General features: G+C 35.8%; 1 protein-coding gene across 17 annotated transcripts in view; it reads left to right on the top strand.

Moving 5' to 3' along the window:
* The window catches only part of CAMK2D (calcium/calmodulin dependent protein kinase II delta), a 283,772-nt gene that overhangs the window by 127,748 nt on the left and 131,063 nt on the right, over nucleotides 1-24,961 (top strand). For all 17 annotated transcript variants that reach the window (XM_082462885.1, XM_082462886.1, XM_082462891.1 and 14 more), the window contains one exon: nucleotides 3,965-4,019. In XM_082462885.1, coding sequence (XP_082319011.1) covers nucleotides 3,965-4,019 — 55 coding nt within the window. The remainder of the gene's footprint in view (nucleotides 1-3,964; nucleotides 4,020-24,961) is intronic.

Here is a 24,961-nt window from a genome sequence, read left to right as displayed (position 1 = left end):
TATTGCTCAGTATATTGTCAAAATATGTATCTCTTATGCAACTTTAGAAATGTATGTGTTCAAATATCTAAAATTAGAACAAATTGTAGTTTCTGTGTCTGATCAGTTTGCCTTAGACAGCTAAGTCAAATTTCCAAACTTTTTATGCCCAAATTTTAAAAGTTTCTTGTTAAGACAAGTAAAGAAAATCAAAGTATAAATGCTATATAATACTACCGACTTTGACAACAATAACAACAAAAGAAATATCTATATATCTTTATCTGCTTATCTTTCTACTTAATTTAAAATAAAATAAACTATATATGCATGGCTTCATATTTCAAAGAAATAGAGTGCATATATTTTTCAAATACACACAACCTAAATTAGTATTTTTATACTGGGGAGACTTTTAAAATGGTGTTGTTTTATTAAATGTATTACTCATGTTATAAGAAATAGGGATTAAGCAAAACAAAGCATCTATGCAGGTTTACCTTCAGTTTTCTAGAAATGTTAGTTTTATTTTGAGTTTGGTTTTCAGTGCTTCTTTGTTTTCTATCTGAAAAGTTTTCTCTCCAGAAATGACCAGCTTTGTCACAAAAGAGCCAGGAGTAATGGTTGAGGTGAAATTTCTCTCTAGAGTGTTGCCATTTGGCTGTTACAATGTCTGAAACTAGTAAATATATATATATATATATATATATATAAAATATAATATATATATTAAATATATATATATTAAATAAATAAATATCTATATATTTAAGTTAACAAATGAACTCAACGTTGGCATTCCTCTTTTGTGAAGGCTTGGCACGTTGCATGGCCTAACTTGGCTAATGCTTGCTCTAGCTGTGAAATATAATTAACTGCTGATGAGAATATAAAAAGTATCTGACTTAAAAGCTGCCATATTCGCATCCCAGTATGTGAATCAAACCCAACTACCTCAATCCTTGCAACACAGCCAACTAAAAATGCAAAATCTACCTCATTTATAACCAGGAGTATTGCTTAGAGCTGAGAACCAGTGATTATGATGCAATACAATCTGTTCTGTATGAATTACTCTGTTAGTATTATGATAACACTGGCAGCATTGCCCTACTATGTTTAGTTTCAGGGATTTATACTAACTCTGTCATTCAAGAGAGAGAGGAAAAGGATTAGGCCTTGGGTCAGCTAAACTTTGGAAATATTTTAGCCTCAGAAACACCTTTTTCCCCATTATAAATCTCATACTTAATGCCTTAGAATTTAAATGTTTATCCTAGATAACTGTTACACTGTTTAGGTTTATAAAAATGTGTACGTATTTATCCCAAGTAAAGATGATGCTAGTTTTTTTCCACTGTATCATAACAAAATTTATTCAGAATTAATCTTACCTGGTCAAATGGCTGGTTAGAAATAGTGGAGGTTATTTTAGAATGGTGTGATGAAAAAGGATTGAACTTGGTCAGATGGTTTTTATTTTTAACCATTATCACGTACTTGCTGACAAAATGCTTTTGTGAAACTGGTTTTGACCCAAAACAATGTATGTGTTTGATTATCAGGCTTGAGCAACTCTTGACTTGTTCAAAGAATAACTTACTTCCAAATGATGATGAATTCCAAGTATTAATAAGGTAGTGGTAGTCAAACTAAGAAAATTTTATTCCAGATATAACCAGAAATTAGTACTGCTTCTCCACTTGGACCTGAAATATCCACCTCTGTTTAGCTCTATAACTCTGATCTGAAAACCTGAGATCTCTTCTCCAGTTGAAGATTTTACCTTGAGACAATGTGAGAAAAAAGTGGTCACTTCCTCCAGCTCACATTGTGATTTTTGCTTTTCATTTTAACTTTGATAGCATGGAAATCCACCTTATTTTCACAGAGTAACTGTCTGAGTTCTTCAAGTAGCCATACCATTATTTGAACGCATTTAAACACAGGTTGTGTTACAGCTGCTCAATGAGATATCTGTGAGTCTGTGTCATATAAGAAAGCCAGTGAGTTCCTTACTGTGCTGAATGACTGTGCAGAAGACTCATCATTGAGCTAAACTTTTGATTTTCTTTGGTGGCATAAGTTTAAGCAAAGGTAGCAGGCAAATTAAACACATGACTGCAATGTAAGCACACCGCAGTCTCCCTCTCCTCATCTTTAGTGTCACTCTGAATTTATGGATGAAGCACGTGACCTCTGATACTGGCAAATTGAAGAATACCCTTCACACAATTAAAGTTACAGGAGAATTGTTTGCATAGCAATCATTTTGTTTCAGACATAAGTATACTGAGCTTTGATGAAAATGTTTGTCTAAAAAGTGGGAAGAATGCCTAGCACCTGGTATAGTAAATGCTCAAAACCAATTTTACGAAAGACTGTCTACTATTTGCCAAGTCTCTATGAGGGATGCAAAGACTTATGAAATATGGTTCCTGTTTGATAGTGTTGATGAGAAAGAAACTCTGTGTCCTGAAGAAAGGACAGGTATTAGAGTTTGTTAATAAAAGTAAAATAGGCTGCATCCATGAATTCAAGGGTGACACTATGAGAAACAAATAAGATAAGGGGAGGGATGCTGCAGCGTGTTTACATTCCGCGTGCTCTAGAGACAAATAGAGGAGCTCAGACTGAGCTGCAGTGGCCACACTCCCAGGTGCCTGCACTATGGGCCCCCTTCTCATGTTCATGGTAACAGAAAACTCACATTTTACAAATGATAATCCATAATTATAGGTGAAGCAAAAGCCTCTCTTTCTCTACTTTGGAGAAATTTCTGGAGAGGAATTCAGAAAAGATTTTAATAGTGAGCCAAGGATGATATCTGAAGGGGATGGAATTGGATTGTAAAGAATGGACATTCTGTTATGTCTGTGACCTTGGGAATGTCATGGGTACTGCAAACTCCCTTTGTGGATTATAGTAGCTTGTGTGACCATCTAAGTGTTCTTTTGAATCCACATTTTCCATATGGTGGTCATCACTGCATGGGGAAAATACTAAGGGCAGGTCATAGTAGAAATCATGATCCTTTTTTGGTGACTTTTCAAAAGCATTTGTGTCCTATGAGTTTGTTGCTTTTCTTGGCCTCCGTTGCTCCCAATGAAGGCCAAGCCCCGCTAAGTGATTGGATACTTAGGAAGTTTACCATCTAAGGGAGTCAGGGGGCTTAGGCAAAAATAAATAGCAGAAAAAAAAAGTGAGTTTTGCATGTGTGGTTATTTTGCAGTAAACAATGAGTACTTTAAATTCAGAAGAGAGAAACTTTGGTTTTGGCTAGTTATCACTGAACGTTTAGCTCACTGGAAAATCTAGAGTAGTGTTAATATGCTTAATACTAAATCTATTAAAGTAGATTATTTTATTAAAAGTTCTAGCTGTACGTTTTTGGCTGATGATTTGGTAAATAGATTTTGGTGACTTGCTCTTAGAGGTAGCATAATAAAAACTGTTTTGGCTGGCTGGGGAGTGCTATATAGAAATTTCCCAGAAAAAAGGGAGAGTAAGAGACATGGAGTCCATTTACTAGACTCTTAAGACTAGGATAATAGCAAAGGGAATGACAAGGAAGAGACTCTCAGTGGAAGAATTGCTAGAGCCTGGTAACTTTGGACATATGGAGATATAGCAATTATTGACTTTTATTTAGTTTTCACGTGGCAATACGAGAATTATTTTACTTGTATTGTTTTATTTAATATTCTCAACCGTTTTATAAAATATAAGTACTGTTATCATTACAAGTTAATTAATTTGCTTAAGATCACACAGTTAATAATTATCAGAACTGGAACTTAAACCTTGGGTCTGTCTGAACCGAAACCCTGCTATAAAGGATGCTGACTCATCAGAAGCTAAAACAGTGTTGCTAACATTTTAATTTAGGAGACAGATGCCTAGTAAAAGTCTTGGCTTAATGTTGATTGTTCGCATACATATAACACAAACTTTCTTCTCTTTTTCCTTTTTTCTTTTGTTTTAGTGCGACTTCACGACAGCATATCGGAAGAGGGCTTCCATTACTTGGTGTTTGATTTGTAAGTACAACATACTTTGTGTTTGTTTATTTTTGCTGTCTATTTGAAGATCTTGAATTAAGGATGATTTTTCTCCAAGTTACAGTCCAAATTAATGACCCTTTAATATTTTTAAATGTTCTTCAAATTACATTCAACTCTAATTCTTTTGAAATGAGGTGAATGCTCAGCATTGTTTATTTAAAATTTAAGTTAATCTTCATAAGGGAAACAGTTATGAGTCTGTTTCCTTTGGGATTGTTCATTGTGATATCATAAGTAGTTCTCAGTTTTACCTTGGGGTACAAAGATGGCTGATTATACATAAGCATAATTTTCCATTGAATTTTTTTGAAGTGTTTGTAACTTATTATCTTATATAAAAAGAAGGCTCAAGGACCCTTGAGGTTGGTTAATTCAGGGGTTCAACAACATCATCAAACTCCCATCTTTTAGCCCAGCTCACTGGCTTTGTTCTCAGACTGGCATGGTTCAAATTATTACATGGAGACATGGTAATTTATAGTGGAAGACATTGTCTCTCTTTTTTTTTTTTTAAGAATGAAAAATTCACCTAGTAAGCCTCCCAATAATCATCTCATTGGCCAGGGCTAGGTCACATGCCTACCCCTCGCCAATCACTGGCAAGGAGAATGGAGTCACCAAGATTGACTTAGACTAATCAGGATTTATAAACCAGGGTTCTATCAATAAGAATGAAGGGAAAACAGTGCTCTTGGGGAGCAGTCCACAGCATCCCCTCTGGCTGGATGGGATATAGTGATACAGGCCATACGCATTGCTGCTAGGGGTTAAATAAGGATACACTTTCTGAAAATAAAATTGATACTCCATATCAAAAATGTCCATTTCATTTAGCTTAGTGATTTTCCTTCTCAGAACAAAGTACGTGGAAAGTATTACCCTAAATTCAGATAAAGTTTATACTGAAAGCTGTTTATTGCATTGTCCTTTATAGTGGAAAAAAAAAAGAAAACCAACTTATAAATCCAATAATGGGGAATCAGTTGCATAATTACAGTACATTCATATGATGGACTACTCTCTAGCATTTAATGTGATATTTGGGGAATAGATAAGAAAAAAATTATTATTTCATGTAAAATGTATCTAATGACAGGTTAGTACTAAGTTTGGTTAATTCAGCCCTCCAATGATGTCATTAAGAAACCAAGTTCATTCCGCCTTTCTCTCTGTTCTTTGTAGTATGTGGGTTTGTCCTCACCCTCAGGTTCCCCTTAATGTCCTCAAGTTTGCTGCCTCATTTTTAGATATCACAGTGACTTCCAAAGTCAGAAGAAAAGGAAACATTAATCCCATTGCATATATTTTTATTTATAGGGAAAACCTTTCCCAGCAGTCCCTCAGAAGATAGCTGATAATGAATTATTGTTTAGAATTGCTTCTCATGCACATGTCTGAACCAAGTAGTAGTAAAGGGAATAGAATTATAGCAGTTGGCTTTGACCAATCATAAATTCAATCTGTAGCAGGAAGGGAAGTCTTGCCTGTTGGATAGGCAACCAAACATGTCTGCCATATTGGTGATCCACATACTTGCTAGAGAATAGAGACTAAATCTCTGGATACGCACAGTCCTGCTGCACAAGGTTCTTTCCACAGTCATGTTCCATTCATGGCTTGTTCATGTGGCTGTAGGTTGGCAACACTCCAAGTTGCACTAGTTCTTCTTTGCAAGTCTTTCTCAAAGCTCATATTTTTACTTTTACTGTTGTTCTTTCTTCCTTCTTGATGTTCCAGCATTCCTTCTTTTATGATTTCCTTTCTTTAAGAATTTCTTGTAGCCATTCTTTTAGAGTATAGATGTGCTAGGAACAGATTCTGTTTTCCTTTTCTGTCTTGACTGAAAAAGACTGTCTTGATTTCCTCTTCATTTGTGAAGGATATTTTTGCTAGATATAAAGCTCTAGGTTGACAGTAATTTTCTTTCAATGTTGGGCCAATTCCTTCTGGATTCTTTTGTTTTTCATGCGAAATCTTCTATCATTCTAATTGCTTATCCCCTAAAGATAAGGTATTATTTCTCTCTGGCTGCTTTAAAAAATGTACCTTTGTCTATAGTTTTTAGAAGTTTGACTATGGTGTGTCTTGCCTTGAATTTCTTAGAGTTTATCTTATTTGATATTCACTTAATCTCTTGAGTATGTAGATTTATGCCAAACTTAGAAGATTTTTAGACATTGTTTCTTTGATTGCTTTTTCAGCCTCACTTTCTCTTCTCCTTCTGGAACCCTGAGGACATGAATGTTAGATCTTTTGTTATAGTCACATAAGTCCCTGAGGCTCTGTTCAATTTTTTAAAAATTTATTTTATTTCTTTTGTTCAGATTGGGTAATTTATATTCTCTCTTCAAGTTCACATATCCTTTCCTCAGTTTTTTTCCATTCTGCTGTTGAGCTCATCGATTGAGTTTTTAAAATTTTATTAGTTACTGTGTTTTTATCAGCTCTACCATTGACTTTTGGTTTTTTGGTGTATCCTCTATTCCTTTGTTGAGGCTTCCTACTTTTTTTTCATTTAAGTGTGTTCATAATTGTTCACTGAAGCATTTTTATTATGGCTGATTAAAAAACCTGTCAGGTAATTCCAACAGCACTGTCATCTTTGTATTGGTATCTGTTCATTGTTTTTTCTCATTCATATTGTGATTATCCTGATTCTTGGTATGATGAGTGATTTTGTATTATATCCTGGACATTTTGGGTATTATGAGACTCTGAATTTAATTTAAATCATCTTTTTAACAGTCCTCCTCTGATATCACAATGGCAGGGGTGAGGAGGTGCCATCTTATTACTGACAGGTAGGGGTAGAAGCCCAGGTTTCCTACTCAACCCCAATTGACACCCCTGGGAAGTGCCTCTTTACTGCTGTGCAGGGCTGAGAGCACAGGGTTTTGGTTTTTTGTGGGTTTTTTTTCTCTTTATTTAGTGAGAGAAATGCCCCCACCCCATTTTTTTAGACATGTTGTGATTTCTTGATAGGTCTAATTTGTCAGATCTCCTTTACAGTATAATCAAGCATATGGCATTATACACTGGGATATGTCCTTCATGCTGTGATGAATACTAGAATAAAAAAACACTTTTGCTAATGCTCATTACCTAAACCACCATTCAGAACTGGGTTTATTTTTTAATTTAATTTATTTATTTTTAAAATGTATTCATTTTATTTATTTATTTTTATTGAGGCATAGTTGATTTGCAATATTATATTAGTTTTAGGTATACAGATGGTGATTCAGTATTTTTATAGATTATACTCCATTAAAAGTTATTACAAGATAATGGCTGTAATTCCCTGTGCTATACAATATATCCTGTTGCTTATCTATTTTACACGTAGTAGTTTGTATCTCTTAATTCCAAACCCCTAATTTGCCCCTCCGCCTTCCCTCTCCACTTTGGCTAATTGGGTTTAATCACAGCTCAGTCAGAGAGAAAAAATATTTTCTCTGCCCTCTTATGTTCAATGCATGAAGGCATGTGAGTTAAACTAAGAAAAGATAGTGATTAACAGGAGAAAAGGCACAACATTTTTATTAATATTTATGTGCACATGAGCTCACAGCAAAGACATGAAATTGAAAGAAGCAATTAGACTCAGGGTGTCAACTCCTTGTCTTAGATGGTGAGAATTGCTTAGATGGAAGCAGACACCTTCCTCAAAGGGAAATTTATGTCCTGCTTTTAGGCAGATTAAGGGCGTGGAGTAGAGAATTCTTCCTGTATTTGCTGATTCTCACTTGCCTTTAGCTCAATATAATCCTTATGCCAAAGTGGCATATTTTGGCAGGGCATATTCTGATCCCCTTCAGCTCCAAAAAGCAATTCAGTGTTAGGCCAAATATAAAAGAAAGAGGCATCCTTCTTCCCATGCCATGCCGCTTTTCCACAGTCATCAAGTTATTTATATCCATGTTTTAAATTTTATAGATTTTTAAAGGTAAGATTTCCTTACTAAATGGAGGGAATGATAAGAATCACATTGTTTAGAATAAAGTTTATTTTTAAAGTGCACCATTTTTTAAAAAATTCAGCACTTAGTAATTGATGCAGAACATATAAAGAAAGCATTTCATGTGAAAACAAAATAAGATTTTCAATTACAGTGGATCATATCTGAAGCAATGATATTTGTTTGTGCTATTAATGTCTCTGAAACTAAAATGTAGAGTTTACGTTTGAACCATAGTAACATGAAATCTGCTGTTATTTTGAAATCTGTTGCAATTATTCTTCAATGTTTAAAGTTTAAGAGGAGCGTTATCAGTAACTCTCATCAAAATGCTTTTCCAGTAAATGAGATTAATAAACTAGTTAAACACAATCCAGTAAAGCACCCAGCTTTAGAGACAGTTGGAAATCAATGGCTAAAAGTGTAGATTTTCAATAACTAAAAAGAGATTATAACAAATATAAATAAATAATTCCTCTAAATTATTTAATTGTGGTGGTGGTATTCTAGGAAGAAGAAAAGTAAGTAGCTTTAGAAAAATGCACGTTTTAAACATAGTTAAGAAAAGTGTGATCTTAAAGATATCAATGAAATACTCATGGAAAAATTGGAAGTCACTTTGCCAATCAGTTCCAAGATAAAATAACTACTTGAATTCCTGAAGAAGGAATGTTCTCTGTGTTTGTCCTTTTGATGATGGTTTTGGCAATGTGGTACTTGTGCATACTTCCTGTGGAATGTCAGCTATTCAGAATCTAATGGGAAGTTCTATTTTTATAGGTGTGTTGAGTCTTCTTCTAATGGAATTCTTTCCTTTTCTAAAAAGCAAAACAGAAGGGGCCATGAGTTCTATGAAAAAAAAAAAAAAAGGTGTCTTTTTGTTACTTTTAATTTATATTTTTTATTCAGATATCTATCTATCCACTGTTTCCAACTACAAAGCATTAATAGTCAATTTTGCAAATAGACTCAGGAATCAGTGGGAAAGGCCTGCATGAATGCAAAGATATCTTCACAGCAAATATTGAACTGCCTGATTTTTTAGAATCATTTTTGTCAAGGCCTGTGCCTAGAAGGGTTTTTAAACACATCTCAGCAACTCCGGGAGGCAAAAGATGTGGATTTATCTGAAATCTAGCAGAAGATAAGACAGTGAAGTAATGGAGCTAGAATTACAGTCCTCAAGGGAGGAGCCTAAAGGCAGAGCCATTGGCCTTAGGAAATAAAGCAGATCCAGTCCATTTCTAGGACTGATAGGAAAAAAGGCCTTGACAAGGGCAGTCATTTGAATATGGCATGTATATTTCAGGATCTATATGTCAGAGAAGATCTGTATGATGTGCTTGTTGGGTGAATGTACACAATGACGTATAGATATATCACACTTTAAGTAAATGTGTAAGAGAATGACACTTGGGTTGAATTTTGGTAATCTCAATAGGGAACTAAAATAGACTAGATTAAGGCTCAATGGAAAGCATGGTGACCCAGAATGAAAAGATTTGAGTTTCAGTCTCAAAGCTACCCAGGGCTAGACATTTAACAGTATCTTTTCTCTAAGCCTTATTTTTCTCAAAGAGAATGAGGCCACGGGTACAGATGAAAAATTTGTTAGACATCTCTCAAATTCTTTTCTGTTCTATGAAGCCAGGATGTTATTCACATCAATTTGAGATTTCTGATAGAATTAATGGGACTCCTGGTACCATTTTTAAATACTAGAAAATTTCTCACGAGTCTAAAGTATTGGAGAAAATGCTCTTATTACGTCTTTAAAAAGAACATATTTTTTTCCTCTAGCAAAGTCATATCTTGGTATGTGAAGTATTTCTTTTTTTCTTCTGTTTTAAAGTGTTTGTGTTTTTGTCCCCAAATAAGAAATTCCATTCATCAGATATGTGATAGGCGCCTACTAAAAGCAAGACACTTTGCCTAATGTTTTAAGGGGGAAAAAATAGCAATGTTTCTGAGCATTTTAAAATAAATGTCCCATTTGGGTAAATTCAGAAAGCAGTACCCTGAGAGAATCTGCTGTGCTTCCTCCTCCAGCCCCATTTTATCATATTTCTAGCAGCCAGAAGGCCTGGTCAAGTTGCATGTTTTGTGCTTATTGTTAGGAAAACATGTTGAGTTTTCGTTTTTACAAATTTGAAATTATAATACTAAAAATACTTTTTCAAAATACACTCCTTGGACTGGGGAGCTGATAGTTATATTGGTAATATTAGGGCTAAAGGATAAGTTAGACACCATCCTTTTTCAAAGATTTTATAGTTTAGCTAGGGGCTTAGATGCCTTCAAAATATCTGTGGTGTAGACCTAGTGTGGTAAAAGCTGTAAGAGTTATACAGGGGATTGGGAAAGTGAGGCAACCTTCATTCAGTCAGGGATATCAGGAAACAGTGGGAAGAACTGAAGCTGAGAAGAAGTTCACAGTTGGGAAAATACAGGTTTCACAAGGTTATACTAAATAATTTCAGTGTTGTATTTGTTAGAGAATTAATAAAATGGTAATGAATATGTTACAAGCATATACTGCTTTATTGAACTTTGCTTTATTGTGCTCCACAGAGAGTGCATTTTTTACAAATTGAAGGTTTATGGTAACCCTGCATCCAGCAAGTTTATCAGCCCCATTTTTTCCTAACAACATTTGCTCACTCTATATGTCTGTGTCACATTTTGATAATTCTCAAAATATTTCATAACCCTCGACCAGCAAAAAAGATTATGTCTTGCTGAAGGCTCAGGTGATGGTTAGCATTTTTTTTAGCAATGAAGTATTTTTTTAATTAAGGTATGTACTTCTTTTTTTTTAGACATAATGCTATTGGACACTTAATAGACTACAGGATAGTATAGACATAACTTCTACATGCGCTGGGAAACAAAAAATTCGTGTGACTTACTTTATTGTGATATTCACTTTATATTGGTGGTCTGGAACCGAGCCTGCAGTATCTTGGAGGTATGCCTGTGCATTTTTTAAGAAAAAAACATTTTAAATGACTATGACATCCTGTACTTTTAATAGAAAGGGGTAGAGATACTCATATCCTTTTGATTCTTTTCTGAGTAAAAGGCAAAATTAACATTCAACTTTTCTCATGTATTATGGCGCTGCTCCAAGGTGGCAAAGTCAACCCTTTCACCCACACATCATAGTTCTTTTATGTTAACAAACACTTTCAGTTTGTGTGGGATAAGATATAACCTCATCTCATGAGTACTCTTTAGCTGACAACCTACAGGAGGAAAGAGGCTCTTCAAGATGAATACCATCTGATGGCTTCTTTAGAATTATTGTCAGGTATAATTGTCTTAAATTCCAGAGGCCCAATTTCTGTTTCACTTGTTCACTTTAGTAATTTTCATTCTTTAATATAAATCTGGATTTCTTGGTATTATATCAATTCCCATATTTGTCTTTATGAAGTAAGGAGAAAATGTTATGTAATTTAGGACTTTGGAAACTTTTAAACAATTTCTTTAAACTTTTACACTTCTAATAAACTTTGTTTTTTTAGAGGAGTTTTGGGTTCAAAGCAAAACTGAGCAGAAATTTCTGAGAATTCCCAAATACCCCCATCCCCACACATGCACAGCCTTGGCGCTGTTGGCTTCCTACACCACAGTGATCTATTTGTTTCAGTTGATGAATCTACATTGACCCATCATTATTACCTGAAGTCCATAGTTTACATTAGGGTTTACTCTTGGTATTGTACATTGACTGGGTTTTTACAAATGTATGATAACATGTATCCACCATTGTAGTTTAATACAGAATAATTTCATTATCTTAAAAATCCTCTGTGCTCCAATTATTTATCTCACCCTTCTCTCTAACTAGAAACAACTAATCGTTTCACTGTCTCCATAGTTTTGCCTTTTCCAGAATGTCAAAGTTGGAATCATACAGTATGTAACCTTTTCAGATTGGCTTCTTCCACTTAGCTGTATATGTTTATGTTTTCTCCATGTTTTTCATGGCTCGATAGTTCATATCTTTTTAGCACTGACTAATAATCCATTCCCTGGATGAGCCACGGTTTGTTTATGCACTAACCTACTGAAGGATATCTTGGTTGCTTCTGAGTTTGGGCTATGAATAAAGTTGCTGTAAACATCTATGTGCAGGTTTTTGTGTGGACTTAAGTTTTCAACTCCTTTGGGTAAATACCAAGGAGCACAATTGCTGGATTATATGGTAAGAGTATATTTAGTTGTATAAGAAACTGCCAAACTGTCTTTTAAAGTGGCTGTATCATTTTTCATTCCCATCAGCAATGAATGAGAGTTTCTGTTGCTCCACATCCTACCAGTATTTAGTGTTGTCAGTGTTTTGGATTTTGGCCACACTAATAGATTTATAGCAGTTATCTCATTTTTTTTTTTAATTTTATTTTTTTTTATACAGCAGGTTCTTATTAGTTATCTATTTTATACATATTAGTGTATATATGTCAATCCCAATCTCCCAATTCATACCACCATCACCACCACCACCCCACCCCCACTATCCCCTCTTGGTGTTCATAAGTTTGTTCTCTACATCTGTGTCTATTTCTGCCTTGCAGACTGGTTCATCTGTACCATTTTTCTAGATTCCACATATATGCATTAATATATGGTATGTATTTTTCTCTTTCAGACTTACTTCACTCTGTATGACAGTCTCTAGGTCCATCCACATCTCTACAAATGACCCAATTTCGTTCCTTTTTATGGCTGAGTAATATTCCATTGTGTATATGTACCACATCTTCTTTATCCATTCGTCTGTTGATGGGCATTTAGGTTGCTTCCATGACCTGGCTATTGTAAATAGTGCTGCAGTGAACACTGGGGTGCATGTGTCTTTTTGAATTATGGTTTTCTCTGGGTATATGCCCAGTAGTGGGATTGCTGGGTCATATGGTAATTCTATTTTTAGTTTTTTAAGGGACCTCCATAACTGCTCTCCATAGTGGCTGTATCAATTTACATTCCCATGGTTTTCTCATTTTAATTCACAATTGCCTAGTGACATATGGTGTGGAGCATCTTTTCATATGCTTATGTGCCATCTGCATATCTTCTTTGGTGAGGTATCCTTCAGATCTTTTGTCTATTTTTGAATCAGATTGTTCATTTTCTTATTGTTCAGTTTTAAGAATTCTTTTTTTTTTAAATTTTATTTATTTATTTATTTATGGCTGTGTTGGGTCTTCGTTTCTGTGCGAGGGCTTTCTCTAGTTGTGGCAAGCGGGGGCCACTCTTCATCGCGGTGCACGGGCCTCTCATTATTGCGGCCTCTCTTGCTGTGGAGCACAGGCTCCAGATGCGCAGGCTCAGTAATTGTGGCTCACGGGTCTAGCTGTTCTACGGCATGTGGGATCTTCCCAGACCAGGGCTCGAACCTGTGTCCCCTGCATTAGCAGGCAGATTCTCAACCACTGCGCCACGAGGGAAGCCCTTTAAGAATTCTTTGTGTAGTTTGGATAACAGTTCTTTATCAGATGTCTTTGTAAATATTTTTTTTCCAGTCTATAACCTGTCTTCTCATTTCTTGACAGTGTCTTTTGCAGAGCAGAATTTTTAAATTTTAATCAAGTTCACATTATCAATTCTTTCTTTCATAGATCGTGCCTTTGATGTTGTACTTAAAAGTCATCCCCATGTCCAAGATCATCTAGATATTCTCCTATGTTATCGTCCAGGATTTTTATGGTTTTAATTATATAGTTATAGTTTTACATTTAGGTCTGTGATTCACTTTGAGTTAGTTTTTGTGAAGGGTGTAATGTCTGGATTTAGGGTTTTTTTTTTATTTTGTTTTTAATATGTACCTGTTCCAGCATCATTTATTGAAGAGTCTCTCTTTTCTCCATTGTATTTCCATTGCTCCTTTGTCAAAGATGAGAGACTGTATTTATATGGGTTCATTTCTGGGCTTTCTATTCCATACAATTAATCAGTTTGTTTATTCTTTCATTAATACCACACTTTTTTGATTACTGTAGCTTTATAGTAAGTCTTGAAGTCAGATGGTATCAGTCCTTCATCTTTGCTCTTCTCTTTAAATATTGTGTTGGTATTCTTGGTCTTTTGGCTCTCCACATAAACTTTAGAATCAGGTGGTTGATATCCACAAAAAGACTTGCTGAGATTTTGATTGGGATTATGTTGATCGAGTTGATAAGAACTGTCATCTTGACCTCCTACTCATTGACAAGGAATAGCTCTCCATTTATTTAGTTATTTTTTTGAGATATTTCATCAGAGTTTTGTAGTTTTCCTCATATAGATCTTTTATATATTTTGTTAGACTTACACCTAAGTATTTCATTTTTAGGGAGGGTAATGTAAATGGTAATGTGTTTTTAATATAAATTTCACTTGGTCATTTCTGGCACATAGGAAACCTGTAGACTTTTGTATATTAACCTTGTATCCTGCAGTTTGTGATAACTGCTTGTTTCCAGGAGTTTTGTTGTCAATTCTTTAGGATTTTTATGCATAGACCATCATGTCATCTGTGAATAATGACCATTTTATTTATTCCTTCTCAATTTGTATACCTTTTGTTTCCTTTTCTTATCTGACTGCATTAACTAGGACTTCTAGTTTGATGTTGGAAACGCATGATGAAAGGGGACATCTTTGCCTTGTTCCTGATCTTAGTGGGAAAGCTTCATGTTTCTCACTATTAAATATGATGTTAGCTTGTGGTATTTTGTAGATGTTCTTTATGAAGTTGGGGAACTGTTCTAGTTTACTGAGAGTTACTCTCATGAATGGATATTGACTTTTGTCAAATGATTTTTCTACATCAACTGATATGATCATGTGATTTTTCTATTTTTGCCTATTTTGATGTTATTGATAGATAACATTGATTTTCAAATGTTAAACCAGCCTTGCATACCTGAAATAAATTTCTTTTGCTCATGGTGTATAATTCTTTTTATACATAGTCATATTCAGTTTGCTAATATTTTGTTGAGGATTTTTGTATCTATGTTCGTGAGGGATATTGGTGTATAATTTTTCCTTCTTATAGTGCCTTTATCTGGTTTTGGTTTTAGAGCAATGGTGACCTTATAGAATGTTTTGCAGTGTGTTCACTCTGCTTCTGTTTTCTGCTTCATATTGTGAAGAATTGGTATCATTTATTCCTTAAGTGTTTGGTATAATTTACCAGTTAATCCATTTGGGCCTGGTGCTTTCTGTTTTGGAAGGTTCTTAATTATTGATTCAATTTCTTTAATAGATATGCCTATTCAGGTTGTCTATTTCTTCTTGTGCAATTTTGGCAGATTGTGTCTTTCAAGGAATTGGTCCATTTCATCTGGGTTATCAAATATGTGGGCATAGAGTTATTCATAATAATCCTTTATTATCCTTTTAATGTCCATGGTATCTATAGTAATGTCTCCTCCTTCATTTCTAATATTAATAATTTATGTCTTCTCTCTTTTTTTCTTAATTAGCCTGGCTAGAGACTTATCCATTTCATTGATCTTTTCAAAGAACTAGCTTTTTTTGCTATTGTTGATTTCCTCTATTGATTCCCTGTTTTCATTTGTATTGATTTCTGCTCTAATTTTTATAATTTCTTTTGTTCTGCTTACTTTGGATTTAATTTGCTCTTCTTTTTCTTTCTACTAGTGGAAGCTTAGCATATTAATTTGATATCTTTCTTCCTTTCTAATATGTGCATTCAGTGCTATAAATTTCCCTATATGTAGCTCATCCCACAAATTTTGATATGTTATTGTTTCATTTTCATTTAATTCAAAATATTTTTAAATTTCTTTTGCGATTTCTTCATTGACTTATGTGTTGTTTAATCTCCTAGTATTTTGGATCCTTCAGTTTTCTTTCTGTTGTTGATTTCTTGTTTAATTCCATGTGCTCTGAGGGTAGACCTTGTTTGATTTCTAATCTTTTAAACTTGTTAAGGTGTATTTTATGACCCAGAGCGTCATCTATCTTGGTGAATGTTCCATATGAGCTGGAGAAGAATGTGTATTCTGCTGTTGTTTATACAGAAGTATAAGTATAGAAGTCATCTATAGATCTCAATTATAGATCTATACATGTACTCTATAGATCTCAATTATATCCAGTTGATTTATGGTGCTCTTGAGTTCAACTATGTTCTTAGTGATTTTCTGCCTGCTAGATCAGTCCATTTCTGATAGACGGGTGCTAAAGTCTCCAGCTACAGTAGTAGATTCACCTATTATTTCTTGCAGTTCTATCACTGTTTGCCTTACGTATTTTGATGTTGTATCGTTAGGCACATGCACATTAAGAATTGTTACATATTCTTGGAGTATTGACCCCTTTGTCATTAAGTGATGCCCCTCTTTTTCTCTGATAATTTTCCTTGCCCTGAAGTCTGCTCTGTCTATTATTAATATAGCTACTCTCACTTTCTTTTTAGTAGTGTTAGCATGACATATAATTCTCCATTCTTTTAGTCTTAATCTAAGTATGTCTTTATAATTACAATGAATTTCTTTCTGACAGCATATAGTTGGGTCTTGTTTTTTGATCCACTCTGACAATCTCTTTTCATGTATTTAGTTCATTGATGTTTAAAGTGATTATTGATATAGTTGGATTAATATCTACCATATTTGTTACTGTTTTCTATTTGCTTCCCTTGTTCTTTGTTATTGTTGTTACCATCCACCTTTTTTTTTTTTTTGAAGTTTCTATTGGCATTTCCTCAAGCTCAGAGATTCTTTCCTCACCTGGGTCCAGTGTACTAAGGAGCTCATCAGTGGCATTCTTCATTACTGTTACAGTGTTTTCTTTTTTATCCTGGCATTCCTTTTTGATTCTTTCTCAGAATTTTCATCTTTCTGCTTACATTACCCATCTGTTCTTGCATGTTGTCTACTTTTTCCATTAATCTCCTTAACATATTAATCATAGTTTTAAAATTCCTGGTCTAATAATTCTAACATTCCTGCCATATCTGATTCTGGCTCTGATGCATGTTAAGTTTCTTCAAAGTGTGCTTTTTGCCTTTTGGTATGTCTTGTAATTTTTTGTTGAAAGATGGACATAATGTACTGGGTAAAAGGAACCGTGGTTAGTAGGCCTTTAGTAATGTATTGGTAAGGTGTTGGGGGAGGGGAAGCGTTCTGCAGTCCTATGATTAGGTTTCAGTCTTTTGGTGAGCCTCATCCCTTGGACTGTCAACTTCACCAGTACTTCTCAGTTTTGCTTTGTCCCCCCCCACCCCACCCCCGCCCCTTAGGTGGGACAGGATAACTAGAGAAAGCTGGAATTGGGTGTTTCCCTTCTTCCACTTACATTCCCCCCGAGTTAGTTAGGCTCTGTTAATACCTCAGGAGTTTAGGCTCTGGTAAGATGATCTCATTAAGGTGGCCCTTGTTAAAAAAAACAGAATGCTCTGCCGTGTTTCAAAATGGTTCCTTTTCCCCTCTCACTGCTGGAAGCACAAGAAGATTTTCCTTTGATATTCACTGTGAGGACCTGATAGAACTCCTAGAGGTAAAACTTTCAATAGTCTGGGCCCTCACATGACTGGGTACCCCTGGAGCTTTATCTTCTAGGCTTGTCCACACTGAGCCTTCAGCAGTTTGTCAATTATAGGTCAGATTTTCCTACCACGACACTGGTTCCTGCAGAGGTTTCTGTTTCAGTAAGTTGTGATTTTCTATATCTGCCTGTCAGTCTCTTCAGTTTCGGGGGCAGCAGTCTGCCTTCTGACCTTATTTGACAGATCTATGGAAAATTGTTAATTTTTTAGTTTGTTTAGCTTTTTACTTGTTTTTAGGACAGAGTGACAACTTCTGAACTCCTTACATGCCAGACCAGAAACCAGAAGATCATACAATGTTTTTTTTTTAATCTTGAATATTATAAAATTAATTTAAAACTCCTAAATTGTTTGGAATTGAAAAGACAAACAAGGCATAGTCATTTACAGCTGGAGGTCAGAAATCAAGGCTAGAAATTAAAGTTTTTAAGACATGTTTTAAGATAATTAGAAGTCTGAGCTATGTGTTTCTCATATACTATAGGCCACCAAGACTGATAGAATAAACAACTGAAGACTATTCCTTAATCACACTTCATTGGAAATTGTTGTCCATAATCATTAAAGAGATTTACTGACTCTTTTGTTCAACCAGATTTTGAAAGCACAGTTTTCTCAAAAAGTTAATTAAGTATAAAATCTTGGATGCTGATTAAAGTGCTGCCTTCTTAAGTAAATGTCTTTCAGCTCCTGGGTCAGATGCTTCTCCTTGGACAAAGCTGGAATTGCTATCTTGGGTATTAATTGTCATTTTAGAGACAGTTAGTGTCTGTGGACTGTCAGTGACATTCTGCTATGTAAGAGAATCTGGAAAAGTTACAATTTGAAAGATGTTGGACTAAGTTTAGCAGTCAGCTTCTTCAGGATGTGATGGTATTTTCTGCCATGCTCTCATCCATTCCATCTCCCAGCCTGGACTGTGTAGGCAGGAAGCCCAAGTCCTACTTGATCCCTGCTTACTTTTCACTTCTACTTGAGACACCCAAACATGGCAGGTGCTGCTGTTGGCTTGCTGTTGGTTTTCTCCCAAGTTTTGGTACTTTAGGCATTCTCTGTAAATAGATTTGCTATTATCATACATTCATCCAATGACTAGAATACTGATTGGGTGCTAATTATATGGCAGGCACTTTGCTAAATACTAGAGATAGGGCTTTCCTGGTGGCACAGTGGTTAAGAATCCGCCTGCCAATGCAGGGGACATGGGTCCGGGCCCAGGTCCTGGAAGATCCCACATGCCCTGGAGCAACTGAGCCCATGTGCCACAGCTACTGAGCCTGCGCTCTAGAGCTCGTGAGCCACAACTACTGAAGTCCATGCACTTAGAGCCCATGCTCTGCAACAAGAGAAGCCACCGCAGTGAGAAGCCCGCGCACCGCAAACTAGAGAAAGCCCGCATGTGGCAACGAAGACCCAACGCAGCCAAAAATAAATAAATAAATAAAATAAATTTTTAAAAAAATACTAGAGATAAAGCCATGAATAAGACATAGTCCCTGCCCACTAGGAGCTTAGAGCCTAATCAGGAAGAGAGACAATAAACTGTGGAGAGCCCTGAGATGGAGAAAGCTCACGGAAAGGAGTGGCGCCTAATGACCGCCCGGGTGACAGCATGGAGGAGGAGACTCTATGCTGAGATGTGCAGGATAAGGAGAATTTAGTCAGTCACAGATTCTATCTTCTTCCTGCAGTGCCAAGAGGAACAGCATGTGCAGTGGCCCAGAGGAGAGAGACTGTAGACAATTCTAGACATTTGTACCTCAGTCTGGATGAGTTTGAGGGGAGAAAGGGAGCATCATGAAGCTGTGAGACTGAAGAAGCAGGCAGGGGCCGGTTCTCAAAGCCTGTTCCCTAGTTTTCATTCCTTGAACTAAAACCTGATATTTTAAAAGGGGGCATTAAGGGGAATGATATAATGAGATATTTTAGAAAAGTCATTCCAGCTACAAGTCGGGAAACATATTGGCATCCTAGCATGAGATACAAGTTTCTGGATCTAAGCAGTGCAGTGGGAATGCAGAAGTGGAAAGCTTTGAGAGTAATTTAAGAGGTAGATGTAATAGATATGGTGATTAATTGGACCTGAAACTTTTTTGTTGAAACCTACTGTTGGTTTGGAACATTCCATTTCTAAAATAACTACAATAATCTGATTAGAGAAAAGAATATTTTATCTTGTTAATGTGTTGACTAGCTAATTGATAGCCGTGTAATTGAGAACAGTTAAAACAATGACATTTTGTTAAAAGACACTTATCAGATTCAGAAATAGTTACCAGTTCAGTGTTTTGCAATTTTGAATATGTGAATAAAATAAGTAAAACATCTAAAAGTATGTGACTTTTGACAAACAAGCAGATTTTGGAAAAAAAAAACCAACTTCTTTTTACTAGCTAAAGTGAGGATATAAACAGCACTAAAACATAGTAGGCACTCAGTAAATATTTATTGGATAAATGTCTTGAATTATTTGACATTTTAAATAGGTCAAAGAAAGTAGAAGCAATTATTGAGGTTACCTCAGTTTCAATTACGTGTGTTCATTCTTGGGGTATACATGTTATATATACTATACACTCACATTGTGTGGTGTATGCCAGTTCTGTGAGGGGATGAGGGCCAACATCTACATGCACAGAGTTACTCTTTCCCAGTAGTCTGGATAAAACTTACGAAAATTACCGGTTTGCTAATTGATTTGAATTAGAAAAGTAGAACTGAAATATTTGAAATATTAAAAATGGCCACTCACGATTTAGTAATAATTGTGTGGATAATATTTGACCAATTATATAGTTCCGCATGATCAGTATTTAGCCATTAAGTCTGGTTTATTATGCCTGTGTATCTGTCAGTCAGTGTTTCAGCCCATCTGCCTCCCTATTTAATCACCAGTCTGTCTGGCCACCCAGAAAGCCATTTGGTTGTGTGTGTCTGTTCCGTATGTGTTTCGTATGTGTTGGTGTGGCTGTAACTTTGTTAAGATGTTGACAGACGAGAATAATTGTCTCAAGGAAGATGTCTCTTTTGTTTGAAAAAATATGTGGGAGAGAAATAGGAGTCTGATTTTTCACAAATGCTTTTGAATTTTTTGAATTCCAAATCAATAACCTGACAGTCAGGACTGTTATTGAACCCTCAGAAAAAAAGCTTTCAACATAGAATTTTGAAGAAAATTACAATTCATTATCTTGTTCATTATTCTTCTTTGCTATTTTAGTGTAGTGATGGAAGTGCATTTGAAAAGTTTTATATATAGATTTATTATCTTGAATTATGATTTTTTCATTAACTTTCACTGTAATTTCTCATATATCTTGCTAAAAAAGAGGGGAGAGAATCAGATCTTAACAAATATATTTATTTAAAGAACATACTGTTTTTATCCATACCTGATACTTTTATGTTTATTGGCTTGATGGTGCCCTTGGCAAGAAATTAAACCAATTCACTATCAACTTAACCCATCTGTCTTCCCTGCCAGGCAGGTCTCTATTTATGTATCTTTCTTTCCCAGTGTCTTTCTCAGTTTCTGAAACTAGAAGCTGTTCAGTAAATATTTGTTGAGCTAAACAAAACCCTCACGATCCTGAATTCATTTATTCATTCAAAAATACCTTTAGTGTTTATCATATAGTTGATACCGTGCTGGTCCCTAGGGCCCACCACGAGTTAGATTTTGTCCCTCTCTTCAAGGCACTTGAAGTTTGTTTAGATATTCATTAAGTAACATGCATATATTCAAAATACCATAGATGTAATTCAGATCTATCATATAGGTAATTTTCTTCTATCCTTCTATGTCTTCTTTGCTAGTTCTTCCTCATCTCCTAGATGAGTGATCCAGGAGCTTGTTGCTTGGGCACCTTACATTTTCTGCTTATACTCACTTCCTCGGTATCTCATCTAGTATCATGGCTTTAAATTTCATATAAAAACTAATGGCACCCAAATTTATAATTGCAGCTCAGACCTCTACCTGAATTCCAGGAATATCCTGTTGCCTACTCACCATCTCCACTTGGATTTCTAACTATCATTTCAAATTTAAAATGTCTAAAACTGACCTTCTCATCTCCCTACTGCCAAACTTGCCCCTACCAGTTACTGGCAACTCCATCTTTGCAGTCACTCAGGCCAAAAACATTGGAGTAATTATTAACTCATTTCTTTTTCTTAACTACTATATCTGATTCATCAGTAACCCCTGTTAGTTTTAAAATATATTCAGAATCGGATAACTCATCACCATGTCTGTGGCACCACCTTGGCCCAGACCACTCATCTCTTGCCTGGGTCACTGTAAAAGCATCCTGACTGGTCTCCCTGTTTCTGCATCTATGCTCAACACAGCAGCCAGAGACTGCTCTGCTCAGAGCACTCCATTGTCTCATGGCTTACCCCTCTCCTCCTGCCTTCTCAGCGCCAGCCACACTCACTGCCTTCTTCACAGCCTGGAACAAGCTAGACATTTACCCTTCCTGTTTCCTTGGCCCTGAGTGTTCTTCTCCCAGCAACCTGCTTAGTCTACCTCTCCCTCCCTTCAGGGCTCAGCTCATAGGCCACCTTCTCAAGAAGGCCTTCCCTGTATCCCTAAGGGTTGCCCTTATTTCTTTACCAACTCTTACTCCTTCTTGGCCTTTTTTTCCCCCCTTCCTTGACATTTATCACCACCTAACCTGTCATAAACTAAACTTAAACTATATCTGGTCAGTTATCTGTTACTGCCCACTAGAATGCTCCATGAATACAGGGACTTTTTTCTCTTTTGTTCACTGTTTTATCCCCAGTGCCTAGAATAGTGCTTGCACAAAGCAGGCATTCAATAAATATTTTTGCATAAGAGTATCTGAGGAAGCTTCTGGAAAGAATACAAACTTGTTTTGTAAAGAGTTTAGAGAGTTTGAAGTGAATATTTTAGGTCTCCTTTCATTTACTTGCTACTTCGGGTACATATGGTGCCACAGTGCTAGCTATTTGAAGGTCCTATTGCCTAAATACTAGTTAATTAGCATGCTCAGAATCATAGAAATGGATTTTTAACCAAAACTAAAACTGGAGATTTTGTTTAGCAAAGTATCTACTTTGGAGCAAAATGTGACATCACGAACACATGTTTTAAGAAATGTGAAGTAGCTAGGCCTGTATGGTCAAAATGGATGTAATGTTCTCAGGCATGATGATTATGATGTACTTAAGTTCAAATACTGATTTTTCTTGATTGTTATGATGCTTAATTAATTGATATTTACCATCTACCTTGACTTTTTCTTGGGAACATTTTGGTTACTTATTTTTAGCCAGCAAGCAAAGTAAGATATTCAGTTACCCTGGGAGCCTGCTGCTAATGACTGTAATTATTTAGGCAATTGAAGTCATTCCTGTCATTCTCTTTCTCAAACCCACAAAATGCCAAGACTGAAGCATGCAATGTATACATGGCCTAATATATTTCTTTAGCGGTCACATTCTTGACTGGAGCCTGAGGAAAGAAAGCCTCTTTTGTTTGCTTTTCTAATCTCTTATTTTGGAATTTGAAAACTATTCAACCCTTTCCAGAAACGTTGACCCAACTGGGGCATTTTCATGGACAGTAAGAAATCCTTTCTGCCTGCTCTTACTTGAACAAAGAGGCCACTGATGTGGGTGAACGGCATCATTAGCCTTTGGTTTCTTGTCCTAGCATTAGTGATGATATGGACCTTTACTGAGGGCGTGCCTAGCTGACAGTCACAAAACCCAAAACACTTTCGGACTATGAAAGAAGTGAAATGATGAACAGATAAGGCATAGTGCCTTAGGAATTGCAATATTTATACTCTTGAAATGTATGCCTGGAGTTTGGAAAAACTTAAAGTGTTAGTTACTGATAGTCTAGAGAAGGAAGACCACTTTTCTTATGTGCTCAAACTTAAAGCTTTGTTTCTGTAACTGCTTCAGTGTTAACTATTTCTCTTGTTGGCCACCTCAAAGTGGAAATTCTCTTTGGTTGTCCATGTAATCTCTTTACCTAAAGAAAGCAAAAAGGGATTAAAAACGAATACCACACTTTTCCTTCTGAGTGTTGCAATGTAAAGAGAGTTTTAGGGACTATGGTGTTGACTTGGTCTCTGCTGATTTGAAGCATTCATTATTTATTTGAAACAAAGTTACTGAATATGTGAATAAAACCCAAGAATAAAATGATATATACTCAAGTGAAATTTGCTTAGATCAATGTTGTTGAACGGCCCTTATCAATGCATTATATTATTGGAAAATCATTTGAATTTTGCAAAGGAATGTCTGACTTAAATCAGAGCTAACATTTGTTGAGTACTGTGAAGCCCCCTTCCCAAAGCATATTATTACACATTGTCTCATTTATTCTGCGCAGTAACTCTATGAAGTATATAGTATTACTTACTTCCTCTTTACAGGTAAGGAAATTGGGGCAGGAAAAGTTCATTGTTTTGTCCAAGGTCACAGAGTAAATGGCTGTGCTAGGGCTTAAACTCAGATTTTCTTGACACTGAAGACAATGCTGTGAACCACTGTGAAATACCGCTCTCTATTTACAAAACTTAAATGGTGGAGTATCATGTGCTTGCATTTGTTTTGAATGATTTGGTTTTATCTTCTCCCCCTTCAGTCCAAATGTTAATGTGGGGCTTTCTGAAGTCTGTTATTTTTCATTCAAACTGTGCACCCTTCCCCCACTCCATGGACTTATGCTTTTAACTGCATTCCCCCAACATGGAGCTAAGAGAGTATCAGTTTCATCCTTTTTTTTTTTTACTATAACTAGCAAGTGTTCATAGAAAAGTGGCTTCTCTGTAAGATTCTGGATGTTATAGACCCTCAATCAGTAGTATCGGAGATGTTTCATTTGTGGAATACGGAGATAAACCCTAGGTTTATGAAAGTTGGACCAATTTGAACTAAACCCAAATGCAGAGAATCAGAAGATGCTTGGAGAAAGGAGAATTGAGCTGATCCTCACATCCTAGGGTTGTTCTGTTGAGAGAAGTCGGAACAAAGCCTTGAGAGCTAGAATCACCTGGTAGATAGCATTTGGGAGAGTTTCGCTGAAAAGTGGTGACAGTAACGTGTAAAAGTATATCTAGTTTCAAATGTGGCTCAAAAGTGGCCCAAGTTCAGTTAGTCCCCAGTTTTTTCTACTTGATTGTCAGACACATTCTCCCAATATGGTGGCCCCCAGAATTCCAGGCTTAGATTTTCCTTACAGGAATAAGTCTCATTGCAAAGAAAGCCTCTTTTTCCCATTTAATTCCAACAGTTGTACTAAAATTGAGTTGTGTTGTCCATCCCTGAACCAATTATTCTGACTAAGGGAATGACACAGTAGCCTTTGGAGCTGAAAGGGATGTTGGTCAAGCCAGTTTACTGAAAGGA

Source organism: Balaenoptera physalus, assembly GCF_965194825.1.
Source record: "Balaenoptera physalus genome assembly, chromosome: 5".
Classification (NCBI taxonomy): domain Eukaryota; kingdom Metazoa; phylum Chordata; class Mammalia; order Artiodactyla; family Balaenopteridae; genus Balaenoptera; species Balaenoptera physalus.
Note: the sequence above shows the minus strand (reverse complement) of the source record. Positions and strands in the feature narration are given on the sequence as shown.